Source organism: Argentina anserina, chromosome 7 (genome assembly GCF_933775445.1).
Source record: "Argentina anserina chromosome 7, drPotAnse1.1, whole genome shotgun sequence".
NCBI lineage: Eukaryota > Viridiplantae > Streptophyta > Magnoliopsida > Rosales > Rosaceae > Argentina > Argentina anserina.
Window position 1 is genome coordinate 6,546,376 of NC_065878.1, and position 27,681 is coordinate 6,574,056.

The 27,681-nt window shown below is 40.9% G+C and overlaps 3 protein-coding genes across 6 annotated transcripts in view; 2 read left to right on the plus strand and 1 right to left on the minus strand.

Moving 5' to 3' along the window:
- LOC126802151 (uncharacterized) overlaps positions 1 to 27,681 on the minus strand; it is a 334,978-nt gene that overhangs the window by 114,150 nt on the left and 193,147 nt on the right. The window contains exon 1 of one of the 4 annotated variants that reach the window (XM_050529712.1): positions 147 to 245. The exons of 2 other annotated variants lie outside the window; for them this stretch is intronic. The gene's annotated coding sequence lies outside the window, so the exon portion shown is untranslated. Of the gene's footprint in view, positions 1 to 146; positions 246 to 27,681 lie in introns of those variants that run through there. One more of the 4 variants, XM_050529713.1, reaches the window with a different exon arrangement.
- The window catches only part of LOC126802143 (rust resistance kinase Lr10-like), a 222,949-nt gene that overhangs the window by 8,154 nt on the left and 187,114 nt on the right, over positions 1 to 27,681 (plus strand). The window lies entirely within an intron of this gene.
- On the plus strand, positions 14,271 to 26,239 carry LOC126804169 (probable serine/threonine-protein kinase WNK11). The gene is made up of 2 exons (XM_050531944.1): positions 14,271 to 14,660; positions 25,352 to 26,239. Exons 1-2 carry the CDS (start codon positions 14,271 to 14,273, stop codon positions 26,237 to 26,239), a joined length of 1,278 nt encoding a protein of 425 aa, XP_050387901.1.

Sequence of the window (27,681 nt, forward strand, 5' to 3'; positions counted from 1 at the left end):
ACAGTAAATCATATACACAATTAAGATCGAGCTTCACACACGAAAGGGACTAGCAGCTTCAGTGTAATTAAGCATCTGCAACTAAACGAGCGGCCTCAATGGACGTTAGGGGCTTCAAGAAGCAGAAAATGAAAAAGGGATCTCACCTGTTCGTATTCCGGTGGGTGCGACGGAAGAAGAAGAAGAAGAAGGCGACGATTGAGGACTTGAGGTCGAGAGCCGGGACGCTTTCGGTGATAAGTTCAGAGGTCTAAAAAAACCTGTTTCATCCATGGATCCGGGTTCGGGTCCTAACCCATAACCCATAACCCGATGAAATTTCTAAATACATGTATCTTCCATGGCCTTTATACTTTGTTGGATGACATTGTTGGTCTTTTTAAAACTCTCGCTAGTTTCTTTTGCTTGGGCTAATGGCCCCATTTGTACCAAAATATATATTTATAGCAGTGTATCATTACCAAAACGAAATGAAACCAAGCTGATAGTTCCATCTCGCATGGCACTTGGGTGAGGTACATGCATGAAAACGAAGTGAAAACTTTGCATCATGTTACTTCCACTCTCGTTTCAGGTGAGGTCGGGTCAAATTGAGCTTAGCCTTGTGAGCATGATTTTGTAAATTTGTAGGTAACCGGGTTCAATCCGAAACCGCATCGGCTTCATACCAGAAAATGGTTTATCTGAATATTCGGATTACCTCGTTTATAATGCTGATATGGTCTGCAAAAGAGACAAACCGAAAAAAGTAGATTGGTTGCAAGTGGGTCTTAACCCGGACCGGGTCGACCACCCCATGAGAATGCTCAATGAGTATTTCAGTACTCCACAAATCCACCGGATAAATACTCAGAACTCAGAAGGCTCAGGTAGTTGCCCTTTCCATACAGAAAATGGAACTTGGCAACTTGTTACTTCTTAACTACAATTATTCTGCACCATATCTGATATCACATTACAACAGATTCCTGTACATCAGAATAGTTCTACAATATTGACCTAAAGGGATCATTTGCTCAAAATCTCTTCGCATAACAAGTCTTGGAAAATCTGCCACAATGAAGAAGTTAAAACCCAACTAACACAGATTCTCAAATTTTAACATGTCAACGATCACTTTCTTCATGGCATGGATGAGCAGTAGCATGTTATAGTTTCCTTTAAAATATTGCTCCACATTCATGTGCATTAATGAGCAAAAATGAAAACGCACATTTAAAAGATGCTTGAATTACTATAACCAAAAATATAAAGAAGCTGGCAGACACAAGGGAAGACCAAAATATCAGAGTAAAGGTAGCATACCTCTTCTTGACCCAAAAACTATCTCTCTCATTGACGAAATGGTATATTGAATAGAGTTTAGCAAAATTCCAATGTGATTTAGTTCCCCGCTACTGTAGTTGAAATGTTTAAAGCAACAGAACTGCCGACGAACATAATTAATCCTTAGTCAAGCACTACACGCTAAATAAGTAGCATGAATACAAAAGATCTTGAGATCAAATAGCTTAATAAGTTATAAAATTGAAATACCTTCAGGTATGCAGGGAAAGCTTTCCAGACAGAATATCCCCTCCGGGTCAATTCCATTCTGGCGAGGAGCAACAAGAGACAGGCAATTTTTGCTGCAGAAAATAAGAGGCAACTAATAAATAACGAGAAGTCACAATTTCTCTGGGTACATAATCTTTGCATTTGCATCAGGATACAGCAACAAGTTGAAAACCATACCTTGCCCATGAAGGAATAAATTTATTATTTGGTAAATTATCATCTTCTTCCTCGTCTTCGTCATCAGATTCTTTGTATGGAGAGATATCATAAGACTGTTCTCGACTTGTCTTCACAACCAATTTTTCATTTTCTGTGTGTTTGTCTGAATTACCCTGTACCTTAAACATTGAAGTATCAGTATGAGGTTGTGCAGGCATAGATTCGCACACAAAATATATAGCTTTTTGTGTAACAGAAATTCCTTAAGGTAGCTCAGTTTTGAGTTTACATGAGTGTCTTTTACTTAAGGATTTTACATTTTATAGAAGAAAAAAAAAACTGTAATAAGACAAGTCTCCTTCTCTCCTTTATTGGCATTACAAAATTTTTTATGACCCCACAGTAGCAAAAGACCTAAATATTGAAAGGTCTAATGCACATATTATAACACAGAATTCTAGAATCATACTAGCCTGCACCAAAGCTAATAACATTATTTTACTCCAAAGCTGATATCATTTTTTTAAACATAGACCTCCTAGTTCTAACAAATGAACGTGAGCATTGGTCATTAAAAACTATTAATATTTACCTCTTCCTTAAGCTCAACATCAGTGAAGCCCTTATTGTACTCTTCATGGACAGCAGTTCCTCTGGCATTATTTGCTGAAACACAAGAACTCCTAGGATCAGTCTCTGAAATGCTCCTGAGAGTATCATGTTCTATTTCTTCGTCCATTTTCTTATGCAGGGTATTGTGTTTTGGTTCCTTGATCTTGAACCCTCTTCCATCCTAGAAAAGAAAGCCCAAGATTTCTGATTTCTGATAAATAGCTAAATCCTAGATGATAAATCATAAAGCTAGTCACCATATAGAAGTATCATACACTGGCTTGACATTTTAGTCGTTTCTTTACTTTTTCCGCAAGTGTCTTCTCTTCATGTTCTCTCTGTTCCCTCCGTCCTTCTTCAACACGCATCCTTTTCATTTGCTTCTCCTTTTTATCTTCATCGTCCCTCTGTCTCTTCTTTGCTGCCATATCAGCCTCAATTTTCTTCCTCTCTTCTTCTTTCATTTTCCTCTGCAGCTCCAATTTTTTCAAATTCTCTTGCTCCACTCTTGCTCGCTCAACCTTCATAGCTTCTTTTTTCTTCTTACGTTCATTATCTTTCCTTTCTGCAAGACGCTTTGCAGCTTCAGCAGCCTCCAGGGCCTTCACTTTGATGTCCCTCTTTCCTATAACCAAGCACAAGAAGCCCAAACAACTTAATCAAATTATCGAAGGAAGAACCAAAAAAGGCACCAGAATATCTGGCAAATGCATGCCCACCATCAGACAAGTACCTCATCATGTTAAATTAACCTATATAAACCTCTACATTATATAATGGGACAACTAAACTTTCATGGGACTATCAGGAGCAAGTCCAACTCCAAACCTAAAACGCTACGACTGAGTAAAAACAAACCATCGCTTATACCATAGTGCAGTTCTATATGCTATTAGGATCACACTGAATACTTGTATCTACTCGTGAAGCAACAGGGATATACGATCTATATATAATTATCATTTTCATGATTCAATAACTCTTTTATGGTAAATAAATTACTAAGTACCTGGCAAGGCTGCAGCAGCTTGTTTTTGTTGCACAAGTGGAATAAAGGAAGTAATATTTGGTACAATATTGTTACGCTTAGGCTCCAGCTCTGCCAAACTAGGGCCTCCTTTTCTCAAATTGGCTCTTTCAGATAACTTTGGCTTGCTGTAACTATTCTGAAGCGATCCAGAGGGCCTTTTAATATCCTTTGTTCCTTGTGATATACTCTGGTTCTCCTTATTGTTATATCTTCTCCTAGTGCTGTTTTGGATTCCAGGCTTCTTTTTTATGCTCTTATGAGTCCCTGTAAAACTAAATTCAGTGTTTACAGAATCTATACTAAATCTATCAGTGTGGGGCAGAGCTTTAGAAAATGAAGCCGGAAGGTTAGGGATTTCTGTAATGTCTGCAAGTGGTGGCCTTTTGGGAGAACAGCCCAACATTTCTGACACAATGCCATCTTGAAATGTATCCGCTAGCTCATCTGTATTCTCATTTTCTTCACTAATACACGCAAGCTCTGGGATTGAGCTCACTCGCTTCCCCGAACTACTGGAGCTTGAAGCAATTCTATTCCAAAATTTCCCAACAGGAGACGAATAAAGTTTCTTATTATCCCAACCAGATGGACCACTATGAATTGGTTGGCAATCAGAATAAGATCTTTCATAAAAGGCTTGGCCAACTTCCTCAGTCCAATAGCTATTACCATCCTTTGATTGCTTAACATTATCATTAAAAGGAAACGTGGTCCTCATATCTACATGCTCCACAACCCCACTTGGAACAGATTGCCGTAGAGTTTGAACCTTGTGCAACTTATAGGAAGCTGAAGAATAGGCTACAGGAGTTTGCATGCAAGCAGATTTGCAAAGCTGCTCTAGAATACTGGCCCGCTCTACTGCTGAGTTTGGAAGGTTCCATTCTTCAAAGCTCATTCCCTCTTTAGCAATGCTATGTGGATCATCATCTGTTCTTATAACAAACCCCTCAAGTACAGGCATTGCATCATCAGCAATAGTCAAATCCATGGATTTAGCATGTGGAGCACTACCTGACAATTCTGTGAACTTACTGGTCCCTCCAAAATCAAATCTCTTTGCAAGCAAGGTTCTTCCAGCATAAGACACATCTTCAGCATGTTCTAGTCTTAGATCATCCTGAACAGGAAGATAAGGTGGGTCCTCTTTTAAGCAATGGCCTCCACAATCAGTGTTAATGCTAGTTGGAAGTGGTACTCCTGCTTCCTCCAGCAAAGAAGCTTGAGGATCACCAACTGCCTGCAAGATCAATCTCAAGAAAACTGATGCTTCTTTTTCTTCATGCAAAAAGGTGAACGGAGCATTTGGGCTAATATCCACCCCTTCCAAACCCATTCCACCCTATCAAACATTATTATGCATAAAAAATTATCATATACAGAAAATACGAAAACTCGAAAAGCGTCAGCTAAAGCATAGCAAACAGAAAAAATGTGTACCTCTAACTTCTGTGCTTGGCATAAAGATGGAGAATTGTCTACCATATGATCCCCATTTAGATGTCTTTCTTCAGCATGAGTCCTACTCACAGCAGCCTCCTGGGAAATTGAACGCCCTTGGACTTGTTGTAAAGCAGTTGGACTTTGTTCTTCCCTTTCCAAGTTTGCACATATAGAATCCTTTTTGAAAGAATGAAGAACCTCTTCTCTCAAGGCTACTGAAGTAGACAAGTCATGAACTCTTTTATCCTCAATCTTTCTTCGTTTATGATTAGGTGATATGTCATCCATAGAATAGCAAATACTTCTTCCTTTGGAGTTATCTGCAGTCTGGCCTTCAGTTGGTTCCGAAAAGCCTACCTCTCTGTCCTCACTGGCATTATGTAAATATCCTGGAGAAATGTGTGCATTTAAAGTTGACTGAGCCAAGTTACTCCTGAGTTCATCCCTAGAAGCAGCATAAGGGTTCTCAAGTTCTAGATTCACTGCATCTAGGATCCTAGGGGAACCAGACCCAAACACCACAGCATGATCAACATCTGTTGATTTGTGAGAATCACAGAGGGCATTAAAATCCATTGCGCACTCATCTAACACCAACCCCGGTTTGGCAGCCTTTGACCCACTTACTTCTTTTACCGGGCTATGAAATAAATTACCCCAGCCTACTGGCAAGGGAATTTGATCATCTTGCAGAAAACATTTATGTTTCAGAGTTTTCCCGCTTTCTAGAAAAGTATTAACAATTGCTTCCGTATAAGCATCACATGGATCTTTTACTGATGAGATCGCATTGTCATTTGACAATCTTATAGATTCACTGAACTGGTCTTCAACGCCTTCGACTAAACTGCTCTGGACCTCCACTTCTTCAGCTGAAACTTCACAATTGCCCAGAAAATTCGTTTCCAGAGTTGAGTCACAGTTTCCATGGGCAGGGATGGTCATTCCTTCTTCTAGTATCTTTTCCACAGGCATGAAGGAAAGAGGCATTTTTCCTGATGAACTGCCCTGTATCCCCTTCTTACTAGCAAGAGTAGACAATCCTTTTGAGCAAGACTGTTCCATAGTATTAACATCTTCAGCCATAGCACTATTTGTTCTGCCAATGTAGGCTGAGCTACTGGCAATTAGAGAGGCCTTCTGACGGCCTGAGCTTCTAGATCTAGTCATTCTGCCCGAGTGCATGACAGTGCCTTCTTCCTTGATTTGAACTTCTCCAATCTTTTGTTCAACCACTTTGGATTGGTTGTCATTCAATTCAGCAACGTTTTCATATTGCAAGGAAGTAACATGTGGAGCACTATCAGACAATTCTGATGATTTTCTGGGGCCTCCAAAATCAGATCTCTTTGCCTGCAAGGTCTTTCCTGCAAAAGACAAGTCTTCAGTAGTTTCTATTCTTAAATTATCCCGCAGAAGAGCAACTGGGTTCTCCTTTACGCCGTGGCTTCCTCCATCGATATTAATTCTAGTTGGATGTGGCGCTCTTGTTTCTTCCAGCAAAGAATCATGACAATGTCCAGCAGGCTGCTGAATCATACTTGAAAATGAAGGCTCATTTACTTCATGCAAATAAGTGAATGGAGCATTTGGACTAGTATCCGCCCATTCCAGACTCATTCCACCCTATCAAACATTATTATGCATTGGTAAATCATTTAAGAACAAAATATATAGATGATAGAGGCATATGGTCAAAGGGCAGGCAAAATTAACAAAAAAGTGAGTACCTCTTTACTCTGTGCCTCAGGTGAAGATCCAGACGTCCCTATCAATTGATGATCCACATTTAGATGTGTTCCTTCAACAGGACTCCTACAGACAATTGAGTTCCCAGCATCATGCTTAGAGATTGAATGACCTGTGACTTCTTGCACAGCCTTTGGAGTGTATTCTTCTCTTTTCAAGTTTGCAGACATGTAATCTTTCTCAACAATTGGCTCTTCCATGCTTAAGCAGTCTGCAGACACTAATTCCTCCTCTCGACAATTGCCATTAGTTATATGAGAGACACTTACGAATTCCAGTGGGTGAATAACATGGTTAGAAAGCTGTTTTGATTTTCCAGTAGAATGAACAGCTATACCATCACTTGTCTTGCTAATACACAGAGAGCTACTGGCATTTACAGAGTTCTCCAGATGGGCAGAGCTTTTAGATCTAGTAATTCTACCAGAGTAGCTGCGAGAACCTTTTTCCTTACTTTGCAATTCTCCCATCTTTGGTTTGTCCACTACAGAATGATTCTCATTCAGTTCATCGACATATTCAGATTGTGGGGTCGATATCAGGCACTTGATAGTTTCACCAGCATAACCATCAACATTGTCCTTGTCCTGTGAAAAGCTTTTCTGTGCACTGTTTCGAATTGCCAGAGCCCTTTGTCTTGACTTGGATCTTTGAACTCTAGCCAGTGAAAGAGCTGGATCGAGGTAAATGTCTAACATTATTGCATCCCTCTTATCTTCAGGAGACATATGACCAGGATTTTCTTCATTGTGATCTTGTACAACACCATCACAGGCACACCCAGCATCACTAATGTGGCACTGTCGTGAAACTGATACCCCCTCTCCTGTACCTCTAGCCGGTGTTAATGCTGAGTCATGGTGTACGTCTGCGACTTTTGCATCCATCTCATCTTCAGGAGACGTAACACTAGGATCTTCTCGATGATCTTGAGTAACACCATTGGAGGCAAATCCACCATTACTGATCACCGGGAGACAAACCATTTTTACATCCCTCTGACTTTCAGGAGAAGTGCAGCCAGGATTTTCTTCTTTATGATCTATTATAACACCTTCAAAGGCACACCCAGCATCACTAATATGGCACTGTGGCGAAACAGATACACCCTCTCCTGTACCTCTAACCGGTCTAAAAGCTGAGTCATGGTAAACTTTTGACACTCTTGCATCCCTCTCATCTTCAGGAGACTTTACTGTTGGGACATCTTCTCTGTGTTCTTGATTGACACCATTGGATGCGCATCCACCATTACTGACTTTCGGGGTATATACTGCATCCCTCTGACACTAGGATCCTCTTCTTGATGATCTTGAAAAACACCATTGGATGCGCATCCTGCATCACTAATTGGAAAGTGTGGCAAATCCAATACGTTGCATCCTACATCAAAATCTTTGTTCACCCCACAATGTGCGGCGGAGAAACCATTTTTCACCTGCCTGTAGTGACCTGTAGCAACTGGCTTGTCAAATCCACAGAAATCAATCCCAGTAAAAGGAATCACACGCCGCGTGCAAGGGAACGGAACTTCTGAAATCAGCTCATGTTGGTTCACCACTGTCACATACAGATAAAAAGACTGCTCGTTAAGCCATGGAAATAAGTCCCACCACCAATCAAACAAATAAGGACCATTGTACATACATACACATACACAGACAAATGCAGCATGGTCAGCTTATACGGTGTCTTTTCCAGGTTCTTCTAATCACAGAGGCCTATTTCTAATGTGATAAAAGGCAACCAAAGGTCAACGACATTTGCCAAACTTAATCCCTCTATATCATCAGTACAAAATCAGCTGCTAAGCAATGACATTTTAAAGTTACATAAGCCGAAATTTGCGCCTTTATCAGCTCTTACTACTATTTTCCATGTTTGCAGAAACTCATATCACAGCACACAGTTGCTACTGATTAGGACAAGTTTCGTATCGGTAAAATCACAGGCACAACCCAACTGTGTAAGTTTCTAAACAACCAAAATCTAACAGATAACGCAAAATCCTCCAAATTACATAAGCATCCAACGCAATACCAAAACCCTAGGGGGGAAGTTTATAATCCGATAAAGCTAATTTCTACTACAATTAATAATAAAAGAGCTAATTAGAGTCCGAATAAACCCTAAACCAAAGTCGAAGCCGAAATTGAAACGATTTCCAGATAAGGAAATCGAAATTGCGGTGGAGATTGAGGACAAGGAAGAGGAGAAGGGAGTGGAAGTGATACCGTCGGGGTCGGAGGAGAAGAGAGAAGGAGGAGGGGTAATTCCGGCAATGATGAGTTTGGAGGCGAGGTCTTGGTCGAAGAGGAAGGCCTGCTGCTTGGCCTGGTTGATGACCCATCGCTGCCTCTCGAAGATCTGCAGCCACTGCTTCTCGATCGTCGACATCTTCAAGCTTGGCCCATGTGATTCTGGATCCAGAGAGAGAGAGAGAGAGAGAGAGAGTTTGAAAAACGAGTGGGAGATGCGCAGACGATTACCGCGGATTGGGATTTCAAATTTTGGGGAAATGAGTTTTCGGGTCCGAATGACCAGAGCGGGTCATGGGTCGGGTCATAACAAACCGGTGGGTTTTGACGGGTTTTATGCTAGAGATTATGTGTGTTTTTTTATTTTTAGACAAGGAAATTTAAATTACAACTGAAAATCTTGTTACCCAGAAAATCAAAATACAAGGAAGAGATAGTTGATAAACGAAGTGAATGATTCTAAGCAACGATACCCAAAGTACCTTCTGCTTCTATAATTGTGTCTTCCACGAAATTCTGCTCTCGTTTAATGTGTGAAAATAAATATAGAAATTCTTGTTTAAAATGCTAGAGATTGTGTTAAAGACCTTTGAGTGAATGCATTTTGGGATTTTCATTATTGAGTTTATTATTTTTGTTTTGTTAGAAGGATATTCGTTAAAGTTTATGGGGAAGTCAATTTTAACTAGATTATGGAGCCATCATGAGATAAGCAAAAGTTGTGAGCTATGGAATTAACTTCACGATATGTATCTGTCACGACCCCAAAATTTCGAGTATGAAAACTCAAATTCTGAAGTTATGAAAACTCTAAAACAATCTCAATAACTCGAAATCATTTTAATGTTACAACGGATCATTACTGAGTTCATTGAACAACTCAATCAAAATGATTATTACAAACCAAATTTATAATTCAACATTATATCAAATGGAAATGTAAAAATCCTCACAAATCATCACCACACAATAAAATAAACAACTTCAAGTCTTCAGAGTTGTCCGTCGATTTCTGTTAATCCACACCTGCGAAATTATCCCCTACACCATCGAATAGGTACACCGGGATTGTGAACACAAACCCGGTAAGCTTTACAACTCGTATGAGTAAAAACATTAATACAACTCACATAACAATATATACGAAAATCTACTAAACATCAATCATAAATGCACTCATGAGTCATTAGACGGCCCATCTGGTTGTCTAAAAATATGAAAATATAAATGCTCATGAGAAATTAGGCAACCCCTCTGTTTACCCAAACGTATTTATAATACGGGTACTCATGAGACCCAGGTACACCTCTATTACCTCTCATGTTAGTACACCGCCGACATTAAGCAACCACCTGCAACCCAATATCCAAAATATGGGTACTCATAAGCCGATAACTAATCTATTACCTCTTATGCAATACCCCAGCAGACAAACTAGAGCTCTAACTGTATCGTAACTTTTGCCCGGCCAAAGGCTAGGTTCCGACATGCCAACACGTCCGAAGACAGAAAACATGTCCGAAGACATAAAACACGTCCGAAGATATAAACACGTCCGAAGACAAGAAACACGTCCGAAGACAAAAACGTTTCAACAAAACTCAATGTTAAAACCACGTACAATAATCATCACATTATATTGTACAAATCGAATCAACATGCTCAATATATATATCTCAACACCAAAATGAACTTATTCACAACGGAAATTATGACAGTATATAATATAGCAAACCATATATATGTACCTATTTACCATTTATACACATACACAATCCACTATATCAAATACATATCATAGTTCATTCTAAACTTTAGCATATTCCTGAATCTCCGCAAGGGTAGATTCGTCATTATGAGATTTTACTCACCTTATCATCCTGAGCGAAATTTCCACGATTCCGAATGTGAATCATTTACTTGAAGTATCGATCACCTTGAAAAGATAAGAAGTGAATTTAGAACCGATACGTAAAACTTTAAATGCCGAAACCGTAATAATGTTTTACTGTTCAGCAATTTCTGGTTTTATGAAGTTACTGTTCACAAAATTACTATTCACATATTACTGTACAAATACATATTAATTACGTATTCATGTACGAGTACATACTGTTTACGTATTTATGTACATATGCATACTATTCAATCGTAAATACTGTCTCAGTAAATAATAATTATGATTTACCCTTCTGAAATTACTTTTACATTTACTGTACGTAATTTACATTTACAATTACCGTACGTAAAATAAATTCACATTTACTGTACGTAAAAATAAATTTTTACAAAATTACTGTTTTAAATTAACTATTCACGCGCCACCTCCGGCGACCGCGCGTGGCGCTCACGCGCCACTCACTGGCAGCTCGTGGGGCCCACGCGCTGACTCTAAAACCGGCGCGTAGCACGCCACCGCCGCCCCAAAAGCTCTTCTCTCTTTCCTTTGCTTCCTTCCACGGCCTCCTGCCGCCTCTACGCCCTTCCACTCGCGCTCACGCGCCGCCACAGACGACGACACGTGCCGCTCCACTACCTCCGTCCACAATCATCAAATCATCACAACTCTAACATGAAAAATCACAAGCAAGGGAAGGAGATCACAACCATACCTTCGTAGTAACCCAGATCACCGGGGTTTGGCCGGAAAGTTTCTGAAAGTTCAAGTTCTTCTCCGACGTACAAGCTTTCGATTTGGGCCCCGATTTCGTGTTATACGCCGCCCATCTGTCGATTAGAGAGGATCCGTGGTCTCATAACTCGGCGGCGATGCTTGGATCGACGGCGAGCTCGTTGCAGAAAACTCTGTTCTTTGATGCGGCTCCCCGGCGGCGTGATGGGGCGCGTCTTGCTCGGAGGAAGGTGGAGTCGGACTGGCGAGGGCGTAGGTGCCGACGGTGAGGACCACGTCGCTCGGAGGTGTGAGATCGGCAACGAATTTTCTTGGAGAGGAAGAGAGGGTCGGGCCGAGGGGGGAGAAGAGAGAGAAGGAGGGAGGCGGTTTGAAAGAAGGGTTTCCAAAAATGGAAACCCTAGTTCTAAAAAATTTCCTTTTATACCCACTTCTAAAATCGGAAACTAACTTCCGTCATTAATAACTTTCACGTACAACGTCCGATTTAAATGCGTGACGTGTCCACGAACTCGTATCGACGAGCTCTACAACTTTCGTGAAGGAAGTTTTCGCAACCGAGCGACGAAGTAGAAGTCGATTCTCGCGTCGCAGAAACGTAACGTTTTTCTAATTCACATTTCCGATATCGGTTCCGTTTTCGATTTCCGACGTCGCAAAGCGAAACAAACACATTTAATGAATTTTACAAACTTAATAAATTTTAAATCAATCTAATAATTGTTTCTGAAAAATCGGGTTATTACAATATCTGAAAAGAAGTGAGTCAAAGAAAACCAATATCTCCCTTTCAAAAAAAGAAAACCAACATCTTACTTCACTAAGGCAATACCAATTTTTTATGTAAACATGCAATCCATGAGTAGCTTCGAGTCCCTTTTCACAACATGACTTAAGTGATTCACAGGCTTTAACTATATACCTTTTTACAGACCAATTGCTTCAATTACAAGTGAAATTCATTGCTTTGTGTGACAATTTATTGGTATGAATTAGTTCTAAGCTTCCCCAATTTTCTAAGTTTTCAAACTTCAACTTTCACGAGTAATTTGAAGATAAATTTCGAATATTGCTAGATTCCAAAATGCGCTCGTAATTGGAAACCTATGATCTAACCAATGAAATTTTGTCATGCATGCTGGCTATCTAGATGAATTTATGATTACAAACCACATGGACAAAGCTCCAAGTCTCTCTACCCATTCCGCAATATATATGCCGAACCACATGGACAAAGCTCGCTTCAGTGATAGTTGATTTAGTTGCTGCAAGTGGCGGATCCAAAATCACAAACCCGGATAGACAATACATAGTTTTCTCTTTTCAATTTTTTTTAAGTCTAGAACCTAATGGTAAGGTCTAAAACTTAATGGTAGGCTCCTGAGAGGAAATTTCTTCTAAAAATGCACTTTTGGAAGTGTAGAGCTATATAATAAGGAATATTTTTAGATTTTTTTTAGAATTTTGCTAATAGAAAAGTGGAAAATTAGGAGGAAAACAACAGAAAATGGAAATAAGGTGCTGAAAATGGTAAGGAAACACCATAAGTACATGTTTGATGTATTATACCAAAAATAATGGAAGTAGCAGATAAGGAATGGCCAACTTGGTCCAAAAACGCTATATTGTATGGCGTGTATCATGTATGTATTATCTATACTATTAATAACTTAAACATATTTTGTCAATTAAAATGGGTGTGAAAAAACACGAAACCCTCCGACCATATTTTATTTTTGATAAATACTTAATATATGAAGGATGCATATGTAAATAATAAAATATAGAGAGTAAATATAAAATATAATGAATAACTTTGCCCATTATCATCACAATTAACTTCCTAACTTCTACTTTTACATGTAAGTAACTTCTTCCTCTCCATATATTCATGTGCATAGCATATGTGCCAAGGCTAGTGAAATATAAGGAATTCTTGTTAAGCCTAAACATATATCTTTTTACGTTGAATCCGCGCTTGGTTGTTGTTTGGCGTTTGTATTTACCACCGCGGCTGTGAGCAGACATGAAATTAAGAACGAGATGAGGTGTACGTGCTACAATCCTCCCCAACTCTTGAAGTTATAAACATTTCTTATAAAATGCATAAATATAGTTTGAGCAACTATATTGTGGTTACAATGCTCTTGTAAAAAACCAAAACCTTCTGATTATGGAATTTATAATAACGTCCTCAAATCACTTAGTCTAATTAAATTAGCTTAGCATATTTATCAAATTGTTGAACAATGCTCCAACATGTTGAGATATCTCAATGGCTTAATGCCTAAAAACATTGATTGAGATTTTTAGGACCGGAATAAACTTTGGAACCAAATGTAGGAAAAAAAAAAGAGTCGATACGGTTTTTAGACAATGGCCCAAATCTCCCAATATATATATATATATATATATATATAGCCAACCCCTGTTTCCATTTCTTCCCCTTTCCTCTGTTTCTCCTTGTCCAATTTTGCTTTCAGTCTTCTTCTTCTTCTTCTTCTTAATTCGTCTCTGCTTCCAATCTTTCTACTCCAATCGTTCCAACTTGGTCTCTGAGTCTCAAGGGCTCAACCATCCATCCTACACTCGAGGATACTACTCTCCCAGAAGTTCATCATCAACCTCCGCCGCCGAGAATCGTCATGTGGAATTCGATTCCTACTCTGTCAGCTCTGTGAAGACTTCTCCGACGACCACCGCCCCTTTCCGGTAGCCTTTTCTTGCTTCCCTCACGTTTTCGTTTCGTTTCATTTCGTTCCGTTTCGATTTCTTGAAGAGAAAGAAAGAAAAGAAAAGAAAGAAAGACAAGATTTGTGAAGTTTTGATAATGGAGGAGACCAAATGTGAGAAGTGCTACGCCGGCGAGTCTGTGGAGCAAGACCCGACCGGAAGGTACGTCCGGTTCAACTACATTGTGGGCATGGGGGCGTTCAAGACTGTGTACAAGGCGTTTGATCAACTAGATGGGATTGAAGTTGCCTGGAGCAAAATCAAGACCGGCGACGAAGCTCAGCTTCAGAGATCGCTTTACGAGATTAATCTGCTCAAGTCTCTGAAACACGACAACATCATCACTCTCTTTGGCTGGTGGGTTGTTGAGGAAGATGATAAGAATGGTGATGGTGGTACACCCAAGAAGACGAAGAAGAGGACTGTGAATATGATCACCGAGTTGTTCACTTCCGGGAGCTTGAGGCAGTATCGAAAGAAGCACAAATGTAACGACCCCAAAATTTTGAGCCTAAAAACTCAAAATTCTAAAGTCGTTAAACACCAAATAATCTCAAATAAATCGAAATCATTAAAGTGTAACAGCGGATCAATTTCTGAGTTCTCAATACAACTCAGTCAACCAATTATTACAACCCAAATTTATAATCCATACGTAAAATGGAAATGTAATAATCCTCACAAATCACTCATAAATCTCACAAATGAAATTACACAACTTCTCACACACAAACCCACGCTAAAACCTCACCACAAGTAGTATAAGAACGACTTCGAGCCTCTGTAGTCGTCACTCAACCCCCACTAATCAGCACCTGCAGAATTATCCCCTACACCATCGAATTGGTGCACCGGGATTGTAAACACAAACCCGGTAAGCTTATAGCTCGTATGAGTAAAATCACAATACAGTTCGCATATCAATATATATACGAAAAATCACAAAACAACAAATATAAATGCCCTCATGAGTCAATAGTCAGTCCATCTGGTTGACCCAAAGAAATATGAAATAAAACGCTCATGAGGAAATTAGGTAACCCTTCTGGTTACCCAATGCATTTATAATACGGGTACCAAGAACGCTGGTACACATCTGTTACCCCTCTCGTAATACACCGTTGATATTGGATAGCCACCCGCTACCCAACATCCAAAATAAACTGAGTACCCATGAGCAGATAACCACCCGTTACCTCGCATGTAGTACTAAGGCAGACAGACTAAAGCTCTAACTGTATCGTAACTTTCGCCCGGCCAAAGGCTAGGTTCCGACTTACCAAACACGTACAATAATCTCACATCACATTGTACCAATCACGTCCGAAGACAAATCAACATTTTAACAATCTCAATGTTAAAATCATGTACAATAATCACTCATCAAATTGTACGTTTTAAAACTTTCACGATATCACCACAATAAAAATCATAACAGTATATTATATAGCAAACTATATATATTCGTATTTATTACCATTTATACAATATATACATAGTCCACTATATCCTATACATGTCATATTTCATAAACACCTGTAGAATTACGTACAATATTCTCACATCATATTGTACCATTTAAATCACATACTCATGCACAATTTTCCGTCACCGAAACGACTATTGTTAATGAATTAATAACAGTACGTAATTTAATGAACTATATATATATATGTACTTATTACCATTATACTGTATATATGTAGTCCACTAAATTATATACATGTTGTAATTCATTTGATAAACACACTTGCAAAAATGTTGAATTACCACGAGGGTAGATTCATAATTCAGTGAGATTTTACTCACCTTATCGACTCGAGTGTAAATCCTCAATTCCCGATGATAATTCCTTTCCTCGATTAATGATCACCTTAAAAGAATAAGAAAAGAATTTAGAATCGTTTCGTAAACCTTTAAATGCCGTAACAGTATTAATTGGTTACTGTTCAGCAATTTTCGGTTTTACGAAATTACTGTTCACGGTTCACTATTCACGGTTACTGTGCAATACTCAATTAATACGTATTTCTGTACGTATAAGTACTATATACGTATTTCTGTACGTATAAATACTATATACGTATTTCTGTACGTATAAGTACTATATACGTATTTCTGTACGTATAAATACTATATACGTATTTCTGTACGTATAAGTACTATATACGTATTTCTGTACGTATAAGTACTATATACGTATTTCTGTACGTATAAGTACTATATACGTATTTCTGTACGTATAAGTACTATATACGTATTTCTGTACGTATAAATAATATATACGTACTTCTGTACGTATAATTATTAAATACATATTTCTGTACGTATAAATATTATATACGTATTTCTGTACGTATACGTACGATTTAATGTAAATACAATCTCAGTAAATAAAATTTACTATTTACCTTTTACAAATTACTTTTTACATTTACCGAAGGTAAAATTTAATTACATTTACCGTAGTAAATAAAAATTACATTTACATTTACCGTACACAGTAAATTACCAAAATACCCTTTTAGTCGAAACTAATCACACCGCCTCACACGGCGGCGCGTGTGGCACACGCGCCTTCCCCGACGTCGGAGCGTATCACACCACCTCCGGCCCAAAAACCATCCTCTCCTCCTCCTCCACCTTCCTACGGTCTCCGATCACCCATAGATTGCCCCATACTCCCACACGCGCCGCCTTAAGGCGGCGGTGCTCATCAATCTCCCCTCCCCTCCGATCTCCTCCACAAATCATCCCCAACATCCACAATACACACAACAACATCACAACATCCATATTCAATCAATCCATACCTTGTTTGAACCGTGGGGAGCATCGGGGAGGATAGGCAGCGGCGGGGGGAAAAATTGCAGAATCTTGGCGATGTCCGAGCGGCTTGGCGACGGCGGGGCACGGGCTGGCGAGCTGGAGGGTGGCTGAGGGAGTCCTTGCGGCGACGCTGGGCTGGGCGGTGCAGGCCACGGGGAGCTGGAGGCCGGAGATCGGGGAGAGAGAGTGAAGGTCGGGGAGAGAGAGAGAGAGAGAGAGAGAGAGAGAGAGAGAGAGAAAGGGAAGAGGGAGGCGGGCTGAAGAGGGGGTTTCCAATTATGGGAACCCTAGCTCTAAATCATTCCTTATATACCCCCTCCCAAAATCGGAAACTAACTTCCGTCGTTAATAACTTTTACGTACGTCGTCCGATTCGAATGCGTCACATATCCACGAACTCGTATCGACGAGCTCTACAACTTTCGTGAAGAAAGTTTTCGCAACCGAGCGACGGAATAAAAGTCGATAATTTCGTTCGGAAACGTAACGTTTTTCTTAATAAACGTTCCGAAAACGTTTCCGTTTTTCGTTTTAAAGCATCGTAAACAATAAGTTTCATTTTATTTGAAATTCCAAAACTTAATAGAATTCAAATCAATTCACATATTGTTTTAAAAATCTAGGGTTATTACAATCTATCCCCTTTAAAGGAATTTCGCCCCGAAATTCAAGCTCACTCAACAAATAACTGTGGATATTTGGTCATCATGTCTGACTCTAGCTCCCAAGATGCGTCACCCTCATCATGGTGACTCCACAACACCTTGACTAGCTCAACTTCTCTCCTCCGAAGCTTCTTTGTGGACCTATCCAAAATACGAACCGGTTCGACCACAAATGTAGCATTTTCCTTCACCTCAATGGTGCTATGAGCAATCACATGTGACTCATCTGGTACATACTTCCTCAACATGGAAATGTGGAAGACATTGTGAACACCCGACATACTAGTAGGCAAGGCTAGTCGATAAGCTAGTTCGCCCACCTTCTCAAGTATCTCAAAGGGCCCAACGTACCTCGGTGCCAACTTTCCCTTCTTGCCAAATCTCACTACACCCCTCATAGGCGAAACTTTCAAGAACACATGATTACCGATCTCAAACTCCACATGTCTCCTCTTCAAGTCTGCATAGCTCTTCTGTCTACTCTGAGCGGTCCGGATTCTATCTCGAATGATCGAGATCTTCTCCGTGGTTTCCTGAACCACCTCTGGACCCATCAGTGCCTCATCACCAACTTCGGCCCAACAGATCGGAGATCGACAGGGTCTACCATAAAGTGCCTCATAAGGTGCCATGCCGATGCTAGAATGGTAGCTGTTGTTGTAGGCAAACTCAATCAATCTCAAATGGTCTTCCCAGCTACCCTTGAAATCCAACACACATGCTCTTAACATGTCTTCCATCACCTGATTCACCCTCTCTGTCTGTCCATCCGTCAGAGGGTGAAAAGCTGTACTCATATCCAAGGTAGTGCCCATCGCCTTCTGCAAACCACCCCAGAACTTCGAAGTGAAACGTGCATCTCTATCGGAAATAATAGAAACTGGAGCACCATGAAGTCTCACTACCTCATCCACATATAGTTTCCCAAGCACGTCCACTGAGTATTTCATCGACACTGGGAGAAAATGAGCCGACTTCGTCAATCGATCGACAATCACCCATATGGCATCGTGACCCTTCTTCGATCTAGGCAACCCGGTCACAAAATCCATAGATATCTGCTCCCACTTCCAAAGAGGAATAGTCAGTGGTTTCAACATGCCAGCTGGTCGTTGATGTTCTGCTTTCACTTGCTGACATGTAAGGCACTTTGATACGAACTCAGCTACATCTTTCTTCATACCGTTCCACCAGAATTGTCTGCATAGGTCCTTGTACATCTTGGTGTTCCCTGGATGGACGGTATAGCGTGAACGATGTGCCGTACGAAGAACCTCCTCCCGAAGATCATCACAATCTGGGACACACAATCTTGCCCCAAGCCTCAACCCTCCATCGGGTCCAACTCTCCACTCAGAAGGACACCCATCAAGCGTATCAACTACAAGATCCGCCAACTTAGCTCGTGAGAGTCTATCCTGCGCCTGACCCTGTATGATCCTCGTGATCAATGTGGGTTGCACTGTGACACTACCAAGAAAGACCCTCGGTTCTCCTCCCGATGGTACCAAATCAAACTCTGATGCAGCTTCTAGCATGAACCATTCCTGGACCATAAGCGAAGCTACCACGCCTCTCGGTTTTCTGCTCAAGGCATCAGCCACCACATTTGCCTTCCCCGGGTGGTACTCTAATGTGAAGTCATAGTCCTTGAGGAGTTCCATCCATCTCCTCTGCCTCATATTCAGCTCCTTCTGTGAGAACAAGTACTTCAAACTCTTATGATCTGAAAAGAGTTGAAATTTCTCACCATACAAGTAATGTCTCCAAATCTTCAGGGCAAATACCACTGCTGCAAGCTCTAGGTCGTGTGTCGGATAATTCTTCTCATGAATCTTCAACTGTCTCGAGCCATATGCAACAACTCCTCCATGCTGCATCAACACACAACCCAAACCTTGGAGCGAAGCATCACTGTAAATGACATAACCACCACCACTAGAAGGAATCGTCAACACTGGAGCTGTGGTCAGTCTAGTCTTTAGTTTGCTGAATGCTTCCTCACATGCATCCGTCCACACGAACGGAGTATCTTTCTTGGTCAACTTGGTCAATGAAGATGCAATACTAGAAAACCCCTCAATAAACCTCCTGTAGTATCCTGCCAAACCGAGGAAACTACGTATCTCTGTAGGGTTCTTTGGACGACTCCAATTCTTTACTGCCTCCACCTTTGACGGGTGCACTAGTACTCCATCTTTTGAGACAACATGGCCAAGGAATTTGACCTCTTCTTTCCAGAACTCACACTTCTCTAGCTTGGCATACAGTCTCGCCTCCTTCAAAGTCTGCAACACTGTTCTCAGGTGCACCACATGTTCTTCTCGTGTCTTGGAGTATATCAGAATATCATCCACAAACACCACTACGAACTCATCCAAGTACGGACTAAATACTTGGTTCATCAAACTCATGAAGACAGCTGGTGCATTCGTTAGACCAAATGGCATGACAACAAACTCATAATGTCCATACCGGGTCCTGAAGGCTGTCTTCGATATATCTTCTTCCTTCACTCTGAGTTGATGATACCCGGATCTCAAGTCGATCTTAGAGAACACCGTAGCACCTTTGAGTTGATCGAACAAGTCATCAATCCTAGGTAAGGGATACCTATTCTTGATGGTCACCTTGTTCAGCTCTCTGTAGTCCACACATAACCGCAGAGAACCATCTTTCTTCTTTACGAACAAAACAGGTGCTCCCCAAGGCGAAACACTAGGTCTAATGAACCCTTGGTCTAATAGCTCATCGATGTGCACCTTCAGCTCCTTAAGTTCATTCTGCCCCATTCTATATGGCGCCTTTGACACAGGTGCTGTACCGGGTACTACATCAATGCAGAAATCTACCACTCTTCGAGGAGGTAGCCCCGGTATCTCTTGGAACACTTCACCAAACTCAGATACTACCACAATGTCTGCGATAGTCACTTTCTGATCCACTGACTCCACATGTGCCAAAACTCCTGATCTCATGGCGTTATCCGACTTGAGACAACGATAACGAAACACTGGCTCTCCGGGTCTATGAAAGGACACTACCATGTCAAAACAATGAATCACAGCATGCTGTGGTCTCAACCAATCAATCCCCAAGATCACATCATAAGTGTGGTCCGGAATCACAATCAACGAAGCAGAGAACTCTCTACTTCCAATCAATATAGGACAAGCTTTGCAGATTGTCTCTAACTCAAGTGACACTCCAAGGGGTGAAGTGACACATAAGGCGTCCCCGAGAGGTGTAGGAATCAATCCTAGCATCTCCACTACTGAACTAGCAATGAATGAATGCGATGCTCCCGTATCAAACAACACTCTAGCAAGGTAGTCAAAAAGTGATAATGTACCTTCCACCCCTGTGTCTCGCTGACCCACTGCGAACACTCTAGCTTGGCCCGCTGGTAGCTGTCTATGCGGCCGTTCCTGTCTACCCGGAAGTGGTCGGGTACAATCTCGAGCTATGTGTCCCACTTGCCCGCACCGGTGGCAGCCTGCTCTCTTCGGTTTCGGACATGCTGAGGCGTAATGTCCCATCTCATTGCAGCTATAATACCTCACTGCTGCTAATGGTCTGACTGGTGCTGCTCTGATAGCTAGGGGTGGCGCCATTGTCGGGGCCTGATAGTGGGGTCTTGGCCTCTTCCATGACCTATCCTTCGGCCCTGAGTGCTCGCTGCCTGTATAGACTGCCTTGCCTTTTCCCTTTGCATCTCTGTTCCCCACATCACCTGCTTGAGTCTTCTCTGCTTGCTCCAAGCTCATAGCACTCTCAAATATCTGCTCCCGTGAAGTCAGGCAAAGGACTGATATCATGGTCTTGTACTCTTGTTTCAGCCCACGTAGATACTTCTGAGCTAAAGCAGTCGTACCCATAGGCCTGACATACCCGATACAGTTGCGAGAATCGAGCATCATACTCTCTAATGGTCATGTCTCCCTGTACCAATGCCAGAAACTCCAACTCTAAGTCCTCCTGTACTGAGGCTGGAAAATACTTCTCTTGGAATATGGTGGTGAAATCTCCCCATGTGAATGTAGACACATCCACAGTCTGTCTCATGCTCTTCCACCAATCTAGAGCATCACCCTTGAGAAAGAATGTAGCTATCTTTCTCTTCTCAATCTCTGTGCACTCTATCATCTCAAAATAAGTCTCCATACCCTCGATCCAATGGTCAGCTACCATATGATCTAGTCCCCCATGAAATGTCGGAGCTGACAGTGCACTAATATCCTTGATCAGCTTCAACACTCGACCGTCATCTCTAACCGCAGGAGCTGGCTCATCCTGCTCCTCCTGCGGAGCAGCCTCCTCATAGAGGTTCTCCACGTTGCGGACTCGACCTGTGGCCCTACCTCGACCTCGGCCTACCCGCTCTACCTGTGGAGCAGCCTCCTCATAAAGGTTCTCCACGTTGCGGACTCGGCCCGTGGTCCTACCTCGACCACGTCCTCTCGCCCGTCCTCGGCCCTGTCCTCGGCCCTTATCAGCGTTCATCACCTTCAAACAACGAAACACTTAGTCAATACTTGTGAAATCTCGAATTCAACTAAAACAGATTCAATAGGTATTAACATGAAATTTCAGGATATGATGAATCATCGAAGTATCATCACGATATTTCTCGGAGGACCAAACCATTAGGTATGGCTTCTAAAACACTCTCGCGTACCCAACGACATATCAATACCGAGGAGCATGTGATGGGGGCCCGCCTGCAGTCGGATCATCGCTCCCGGATGATATTGATAATCGCCAATTACGCACTTAGGCTCTGATACCAACTGTAACGACCCCAAAATTTTGAGCCTAAAAACTCAAAATTCTAAAGTCGTTAAACACCAAATAATCTCAAATAAATCGAAATCATTAAAGTGTAACAGCGGATCAATTTCTGAGTTCTCAATACAACTCAGTCAACCAATTATTACAACCCAAATTTATAATCCATACGTAAAATGGAAATGTAATAATCCTCACAAATCACTCACAAATCTCACAAATGAAATTACACAACTTCTCACACACAAACTCACGCTAAAACCTCACCACAAGTAGTATAAGAACGACTTCGAGCCTCTGTAGTCGTCACTCAACCCCCACTAATCAGCACCTGCAGAATTATCCCCTACACCATCGAATTGGTGCACCGGGATTGTAAACACAAACCCGGTAAGCTTATAGCTCGTATGAGTAAAATCACAATACAGTTCGCATATCAATATATATACGAAAAATCACAAAACAACAAATATAAATGCCCTCATGAGTCAATAGTCAGCCCATCTGGTTGACCCAAAGAAATATGAAATAAAACGCTCATGAGGAAATTAGGTAACCCTTCTGGTTACCCAATGCATTTATAATACGGGTACCAAGAACGCTGGTACACATCTGTTACCCCTCTCGTAATACACCGTTGATATTGGATAGCCACCCGCTACCCAACATCCAAAATAAACTGAGTACCCATGAGCAGATAACCACCCGTTACCTCGCATGCAGTACTAAGGCAGACAGACTAGAGCTCTAACTGTATCGTAACTTTCGCCCGGCCAAAGGCTAGGTTCCGACTTGCCAAACACGTACAATAATCTCACATCACATTGTACCAATCACGTCCGAAGACAAATCAACATTTTAACAATCTCAATGTTAAAATCATGTACAATAATCACTCATCAAATTGTACGTTTTAAAACTTTCACGATATCACCACAATAAAAATCATAACAGTATATTATATAGCAAACTATATATATTCGTATTTATTACCATTTATACAATATATACATAGTCCACTATATCCTATACATGTCATATTTCATAAACACCTGTAGAATTACGTACAATATTCTCACATCATATTGTACCATTTAAATCACATACTCATGCACAATTTTCCGTCACCGAAACGACTATTGTTAATGAATTAATAACAGTACGTAATTTAATGAACTATATATATATATGTACTTATTACCATTATACTGTATATATGTAGTCCACTAAATTATATACATGTTGTAATTCATTTGATAAACACACTTGCAAAAATGTTGAATTACCACGAGGGTAGATTCGTAATTCAGTGAGATTTTACTCACCTTATCGACTCGAGCGTAAATCCTCAATTCCCGATGATAATTCCTTTCCTCGATTAATGATCACCTTAAAAGAATAAGAAAAGAATTTAGAATCGTTTCGTAAACCTTTAAATGCCGTAACAGTATTAATTGGTTACTGTTCAGCAATTTTCGGTTTTACGAAATTACTGTTCACGGTTCACTATTCACGGTTAATGTGCAATACTCAATTAATACTTATTTCTGTACGTATAAGTACTATATACGTATTTCTGTACGTATAAATACTATATACGTATTTCTGTACGTATAAGTACTATATACGTATTTCTGTACGTATAAATAATATATACGTACTTCTGTACGTATAATTATTAAATACGTATTTCTGTACGTATAAATATTATATACGTATTTCTGTACGTATACGTACGATTTAATGTAAATACAATCTCAGTAAATAAAATTTACTATTTACCTTTTACAAATTACTTTTTACATTTACTGAAAGTAATTTATATTTACATTTACCGAAGGTAAAATTTAATTACATTTACCGTAGTAAATAAAAATTACATTTACATTTACCGTACACAGTAAATTACCAAAATACCCTTTCAGTCGAAACTAATCACACCGCCTCACACGGCGGCGCGTGTGGCACACGCGCCACCTCCGGCGGGCCGCGCGTGGGGCCCACGCGCCTTCCCCGACGTCGGAGCGTATCACACCACCTCCGGCCCAAAAACCATCCTCTCCTCCTCCTCCACCTTCCTACGGTCTCCGATCACCCATAGATTACCCCATACTCCCACACGCGCCGCCTTAAGGCGGCGGTGCTCATCAATCTCCCCTCCCCTCCGATCTCCTCCACAAATCATCCCCAACATCCACAATACACACAACAACATCACAACATCCATATTCAATCAATCCATACCTTGTTTGAACCGTGGGGAGCATCGGGGAGGATAGGCAGCGGCGGGGGGAAAAATTGCAGAATCTTGGCGATGTCCGAGCGGCTTGGCGACGGCGGGGCACGGGCTGGCGAGCTGGAGGGTGGCTGAGGGAGTCCTTGCGGCGACGCTGGGCTGGGCGGTGCATGCCACGGGGAGCTGGAGGCCGGAGATCGGGGAGAGAGAGTGAAGGTCGGGGAGAGAGAGAGAGAGAGAGAGAGAGAGAGAGAGAGAAAGGGAAGAGGGAGGCGGGCTGAAGAGGGGGTTTTCAATTATGGGAACCCTAGCTCTAAATCATTCCTTATATACCCCCTCCCAAAATCGGAAACTAACTTCCGTCGTTAATAACTTTTACGTACGTCGTCCGATTCGAACGCGTTACATATCCACGAACTCGTATCGACGAGCTCTACAACTTTCGTGAAGAAAGTTTTCGCAACCGAGCGACGGAATAAAAGTCGATAATTTCGTTCGGAAACGTAACGTTTTTCTTAATAAACGTTCCGAAACGTTTCCGTTTTTCGTTTTAAAGCATCGTAAACAATAAGTTTCATTTTATTTGAAATTCCAAAACTTAATAGAATTCAAATCAATTCACATATTGTTTTAAAAATCTAGGGTTATTACAACAAAAGCAGTATCAACGTCAGGATCATCAAGAACTGGGCGAGGCAGATTCTCCAGGGGTTGAGCTATCTGCATTGTCACGACCCTCCTATTGTTCATAGGGATTTGAAGTGTGACAATGTGTTTATTAATGGATCCAATGGGGAAGTCAAGATTGGGGACTTGGGGTTGGCGCTGGTCATGCAGCAGGGTATTACTGAGTTTAGTGTGACTGGCACGCCGGGGTTTATAGCACCGGAGATGTATTCAGGGAAGTATAATGAGTTGGTGGACATCTATTCTTTTGGGTTGTGTTTGCTGGAAATGGTGACTTGTGAGTACCCTTATAAGGAGTGTAAGGATAGAGCTCATGTGTCTTGGAACACTGTCAGTGGTGTAATGCCGGCGGCTCTGAATGAGGTGAAGGATCCTCAAGTGAAAGGGTTCATTGAGAAGTGTCTGGTTCCTGCACCTAGGAGATTGTCTGCAATGGCGCTCTTGAATGATCCATTTCTTGCGGCTGAAGGTTCAAAGGAGCCTGGATCTTTTGCCATTGAAAAAAGTTCCGAATCGTCTGCCTCTTCGATTCTGGAGTTTTATGAGTCCACAGAGAACAATGGACTGAGATTAAGAGGAAAGACAGACTCTGATAGTAGCCCAACTATTGTTTTTACCTTGAATGTTCGTCGCCGGAAGGAGAATATTAAGTTTGACTTCCATCCGGGTTCGGATACTGCTGTTAAGATTGCTAGGGAGATGGTTGATGAGGACCTTGGTCTTTCAATTGAAGATGTGTTTGTCGTGGCTAAGATGATGGATAAATTGGTTATGAAGCTTCTGCCAAATTGGAAACTGAGTGCATCTGGAGCATATAGGCGGTGTAGCTGTGAAGCTACTATTCCTGAACAAAAGGCATAGAACTCTGCTAGCTCGAGCATGAAGACATGGAAGAGCTTTAGCTTGTCAAGCATTTGTGTTTTGCATTCTGAGTAATCTCTGGTGGACAAAAATCATTATGAGGCAGAGGCACAGTATTATGAAACGTTATGTTGAGCTGATGAAGAGGAAGGAAGAAGCAATCTGAAGTGCAAAGAAGTAGTAGTAGTTTAGTAATGTACACCAGAGCATCCATTTGCAGATTGGCAGCATATAGAAATGTGATGAAATACGTTCTACCTCAATATCATCTCTGTAATCTACTAGTTTGTGTACTTTGGTAGTTTGGTATAGAAAAACTTGTAACAAAATGGAGTTACATGATCCTGTTTCTTCCCCTGTATAATAACAATGCAGTCTTGATTCATTTTTGTTTAAATCTTTGAAGCCTTTGGCCAGTGTTCATTAATCTGCCATTATAAAGTTACTATATTGTTCTGTATATGGCCCTGCGAATCACCAGCAGGAGCCTACTGTTAAGCATAACACTAGAAAAGCTTTATCATGCAAGGAACAGACCCTAAGATCCTAAATTGGTTCTCTAGGAAGGAAGAGTGACAAGAATTTCAATGGCTCCTCCCATAATCCATACAAGTCTTAAAAAGACAGCTCAATTTTTTCCACCAAAACCGTAAAAAAACCTCTCTACAAAGTTCAAGTCTTGAATTTCTAGTGTTCTACTTTCATCGGCACCCTTAGGAAAATTGCTTCTCTTTTCTTTGTTAGTTGTTACCAACGGGACCCTAATAGCGTCAAAGACAAAAATGCAACCATGTACTAAAGCAAGCTCCAGTGCTTCTAGCTGTAGACACAGCACCAGAATCATCAAGAAAAGCTTGCGAGACATGAGCAAAGGGGCTATTAAAGTTCACCAGACCAAGCTCATGACCAAAGCTACTCTAAGCCAAAGAAAGGATCAGCAGTCCTGTTGCATTCACGAAAGACATGCACAAGCTTAGAAAGTTCCATTACACGACAGATTAATTGAAATATTGTTGCAACAATCTTATTACATTAATAGTCACAGTACACTGTACACAGATCTTTAAGAATAGTATGTGAGAGGAAAAAACTCAGAAAACAGGATAGAAATTTCAGCTCCAAAGTATTTGATTTTTAACAGAGTTTCTGCCAACTTTTATTGGAAAATGAGGAATTTGGGTCTAGTCATTCTTCATAAGCCAACTTTTATTGGAAATTCTAACCTGTTTTTCTCTTCTATCAAAAGTCAAAACACAGGTTAGGTAAAATCAACAAGTTAGCTTTTCGGTTTGTATTTGATTCTGCACAGTTACATACATACAGTAGCATGAAAATTCCGTCTACAGACAAAACAATGACTAAACTTAAATCAAGTATAATGAATTTGTTCTTTCTTCCTTTAGTAATTAGTTACCAAAGAAGAAGCATGCCACATATAGCTA